Below are 4,642 nucleotides of genomic sequence, written 5' to 3'. Positions count from 1 at the left end.
ACCACCAGTGTTGTTTAGTGTCTCGTGCGCTGTCGTGTCGTAGTTCTGTTCTCTCGTGATCGTGAACGTGCTGTGCTTGTGATCGTTTAGCTTAAGAAATATTATACGAAACAAATCCGCTCGATAAAATAAAAAAATAACGATTCGAGATCCTTTTTCTCTTTTTTCTAAAAGTAGCGTGCCAAAGGATATCGCGCCGTTGCATCGTAAAAGTAGAAAAAAAATACGAAAGATAATAAAGTATCGTTAGCGTGGAGCGTGAACGAATCCGAGTAGTTAAGTGCAATATGTATATATATATATATAAAACTTGGTAAACGATCGCAAAGTGATATTTGTCTGGTGAAAGTGTCGTATCGTGATCGTCGTTTAAATGTTATTCTCGTCCCGTTCTTATAAAATCGCTTGGTCGCACGATTCGCGTGTTTTGCGAATTACCTATTTATTACCCATCCGGAGAATCTTTTAGAATTTTCGTAACGAACGTTCCTGGATCACCTGCGGACTGACCGACCGAGCAACTGGTGTTCGCGCACGCGGCCGCAGACGCAGAGTTCATCGATCGAATCTGTAAACGAATCGATAAACCGATCGTATCTTCCACTTTTCCAACGACTTTTCCAACGTCGTAAATCGCGTATAATCATGCGGATACGCGGTTACTTTTCCCGATCGGGGAAGCGTGCAATAGGACGTTAAATCGAACGCGCATTACATCATCGCGATCGCGAACGATTAATTCATCCGGACGAAAGATATATTTTTTCTTCAAAAGCCTCTCTTAATGCGTTTCGAAAGCCATTAATCGTTGCGTGGAAAGCGGCATCGTCGAGTCCCTCTTCCACCGGTTTCCTTTATTTCACCCTCTTTCTCGTTAAGTATTCGCTTTCCCGTGCACGAGCCGCATTAGCCGCTTCCCACCCCTCCCCCATCTTACTCCTTCTCCCTCCTATCCCATTCTTCCCACGTCACTCTGTTTTCCGTTCCAACGAAGATTACGCTATCGTGTATTTTTTATCGAGCTCCTGATTAAAACCGGACCTCCTCCCCACGCTCGCCCACGCTACCTTTCGCCAAATAACGCCTCTGTTTCACGCTCCAACCGCCTCATCCCCTCGGCCGGTCGATTACCCACGGTGACGACGGTTAACGAGCACTTTCGCGACGCCACCCACCCCCTCGCTCGCGCGTCCACCGCGCTCTGACATTGTTCGCGGCCGTGGTTTCGCGTGGTTCTACGCGGCGGGCGACAAGCAATCGCGAAAACACGCGCGAGAGAAGAGGGATCGATACGAAGGGTCCAAGGTCGTCGACCATCGGGACACGAGTTTTGACAAACGGCTCGTTCGAGTGTGTTGGACGCACACGGAAAGCAGAAGAAATGTTGATACCGGTCTCGTCCTCGCCATCCTCCACTCCTAACGGAGACGGCGCCATCAAACTCTTCGTAGGACAGATACCGCGCCACCTCGAAGAGGACGCGTTACGACCGATGTTCGAGGAATTTGGTAAAATTTACGAGTTCACCGTGCTCAAGGACAAGTACACTGGCATGCACAAGGGTGAGTGAGAGAGAACGAACGCGATATACTTTTTCGGCAACGAAAAAATAAAATTTCCGACTAACTTGTTCTTCTTACAAGTTTTACGATCGAAAATATCGACTTTGCGTGAGGAGGGGGGAATTCACGATCGTACGTACAACGAATGCACGAACGTAATAAGGAGTATAATTTAATCAAGGAGTAACCGGTTCGATACGAATAAACGCGTACGACCATGGATGATGGGAGAGCAAGAACGAGGATGATGGGGAAAAAAAGGAAAGAAAGGGTCGTGCGCGACGCGTATCGCACGAGCACCCTTCGCATTGTACCATTGGACAACGTATTATACGTTGTATCGTCGCGTCGGCGTGGTAACTTTCGAAACGCGACTGAGAGATTAATCAGGATTTATTCTTTTGTCTCGTGACGCGATGTACGGGGAGAGGACAGAGATTTGGAGAGCGAGAAGGTTAGAAGAGGGTGGAAGAGGAGGAAAGAAAAGCGAGGCATGGCTGGAGGAGTGGTGGGCTAAGCCGGTGAAACAATAAATTTCGCGGGCATTCGCGTCGATCGCCGAGAGGATGAGCCGACGTCGACGATCGACGGCCTTTGTCGGTCGGCCCTGAGCTTCTCTTCTCCCTATCTACCCCCTCTCGCGACCACCGCTCTCTCTCTCTCTCTCTCTCTCTCCTTCTCGCCCGGAGGATCCCTTCCTCCGATCCCTTCCTCCGTAGGAACACCGCGGTGCACCAGACGCCGGCAAATCTGATACAATGGGGCAACGTCCACCATCACCGTTTCCGTAACGGAAACTAGTCCCGGAAACCCGGGACTTTAACGCTGACGTCACCGGTCACCGATCATCAGCCTCTTCTCCGGTAGCGAACGAGGCGTCTAATCCCTCCATTCGATCCCAGGCTCGCTCGAATTACCGTTATGCGATACCTTGGTATAAACGAGTCAGAAGGGATTTTATACAAGAACGTTAGAAGAAATGAGGCGGTGTTTGGGGGATCGTCTTCGTGAATCGTGCATCAGGAGCAATTGTATTTGGCGGAGGAGGGTTTTATTTCGAATTTTTGTCTTTCGATAACGACGATGTTATCGTAGAACTAACGTTTTTCAACGTCGAGAAAGGGACCGTTTGATTTTCGATCGATCGAGCCGAGCACGAGCTCGGTGTGATTTCTTTGCGCAAGGACGGTTGATTTCGATGAATAATTCTTTGAAATCTCGTATCGTCGACGACGATATCCTTCAGCGGGTTCCGTTTATTTAATTTGTAGGAAAAATGGCCGTAATCCGCTCTCGCGACCTGACCCCTAGTCAGGAATGCAGGTATTTTACAATAAATATCCGGCCGATAAGCTGCACAGAAGTCCGCCACGCCGTTAGGGGAGAGAGAGAGAGAGAGAGAGAGAGAGGCGCATTTTTATTTTTGTAGGCATGCAAAATTTATGGTTGACGAATGGCCGTTCGAGTTTTTGCCGGGAAATAGCTCGTTAATCTTTCGAATTATTCTCGCTTCCAACTTTGCCACGGTTCACGCGTATCCTCCCCCCGAATCAGCGCCGATATTTCGTTGCTTCGCAGCGCTATCAAAGGCGTATGCACGCATACGTGTATCCGCGATGGGATCATAGATCCAGATGCCTGTCGTTGTTACGCGTATTAACTATAAAATCGAGTTGCTTATCGAGTATTCCTCTCCTAGACGTTTTTCATTTTCGACCGTGTTACTCGCCGTTTTTCGTTGGATTATCCTCGGCTCACTATCTATTTGGGTTATTGGTAATTACCTGCATTTAAATCGGATTACGCGCTTAACGCGATTAACGTTCCATGCGTAATGCGTAAAGACGCGTTTGCACGTTCCTTTTTTTTTTTTGTTCGCATCTCTTAAAAAAAAAATATTTGCATTAAAGCGCTCGATGGAAAAAATGTTTCGAATCATCGCGCGCTACGAAAAACGGGGCTACAAAGCTATTACGAAGCGATTTTCGGCAACCGTGTCGCGACGGTTACCTGTAATTTGAAGCTTTCCGGTAAACAAGGGCGATATGGTTTCGACGCGCGTCCACCGAAACAATGGGGGAGAGGAGGTGTAGCGACTTTGCCAACAATCAACGAAATGTATTCGTTTGCATCGACATCATTGCCGAGTCAAATAACAGGCGCGTGCGTGTTACGAAAGGGAGAAGGCCGGCCTATAACGCTACGTATCACGCGATCCGTCCAGATGTGGAAAAAAGATTCCGATTGGCTCCGACTATTTATGGAAAAGTATGTTGTCGTCGTCGCGTGTCGACGAGTTCGTTAAAATGCACATCTGAAAGCCGCGAAGGTTCATTCAACACCGCGTTCCCTTTATTTTACATCCACCGCGCTTTTTCAATACGTGCTTCCCTGTAACCTCTGTGAAGTTTTTCGTTCGAAATATACGTACGAGGAGACGAAGAGACGCAAAGAGAGAGAGGGAGAGAGAGTCGAGTATAGGCTCGGGATACAGGATACACAGGGAGAGGAGAGCGAGTGGTAAGAGCTCGAGTTAGGGAAAGGTAGTGCTCAACGGCGACAAGGCTGCAACCGACACGGCAGTCTTGTAGTTTCGAAACAGCTCTCCAATTTTAATGAGACCCGTCTATTTCTCCGTGATTCTGTCTCCGTGTTATGGCCTGTCTTCGTGTAATTATATTTTGATTCCTCGAGCTGCGCCCCCTCGTTTCTCGCCGTTCACTACCCATCCCTTGTCACGGCTTTCCAACCAAACTTTTCCTCTCTTTCTCCCCTCTTTGTCCCACCTATCGCGTCCCTCTCTCTTCGCAGGTATTATCTTCTTACCGTTCTCGTTCTTTTTCTTTCCTCTTCGTACCCTCGGCCAAGGTAGCAGAAGGTTGTTGTGAATGCTAATACATCCACCTCTTCTCTCTCTCTCTCTCTCTCTCTCTTTCTCTTGGCTAGCATCGACTGGTTGGATCATGGTAGTCCAACCGCCTCCTCCACGCCGCGATCCTCTTTCCCGTTCTCTCGGCACTCGACCAATTTGTTTTGCCCTACAGATTGAGTTACAATTCAACGTAAATAGAAAACTACCA

The 4,642-nt window shown here is 48.3% G+C and overlaps 1 protein-coding gene across 1 annotated transcript in view; it reads left to right on the top strand.

Annotated features, from left to right (window-relative positions):
• Positions 1 to 1,067: 1,067 nt before the first annotated feature.
• LOC102673715 (CUGBP Elav-like family member 3) overlaps positions 1,068 to 4,642 on the top strand; it is a gene marked incomplete at its 3' end in the record, with an annotated part of 67,841 nt that continues 64,266 nt past the window's right edge. The window contains exon 1 of the mRNA XM_006611623.2: positions 1,068 to 1,562. Coding sequence (XP_006611686.1) covers positions 1,382 to 1,562 — 181 coding nt within the window. The remainder of the gene's footprint in view (positions 1,563 to 4,642) is intronic.

Source organism: Apis dorsata, unplaced genomic scaffold (genome assembly GCF_000469605.1).
Source record: "Apis dorsata unplaced genomic scaffold, Apis dorsata 1.3 scaffold_91, whole genome shotgun sequence".
In the NCBI taxonomy this organism is placed as follows: Eukaryota; Metazoa; Arthropoda; class Insecta; order Hymenoptera; family Apidae; genus Apis; species Apis dorsata.
This window is presented reverse-complemented; position numbering and strand designations above follow the sequence as displayed.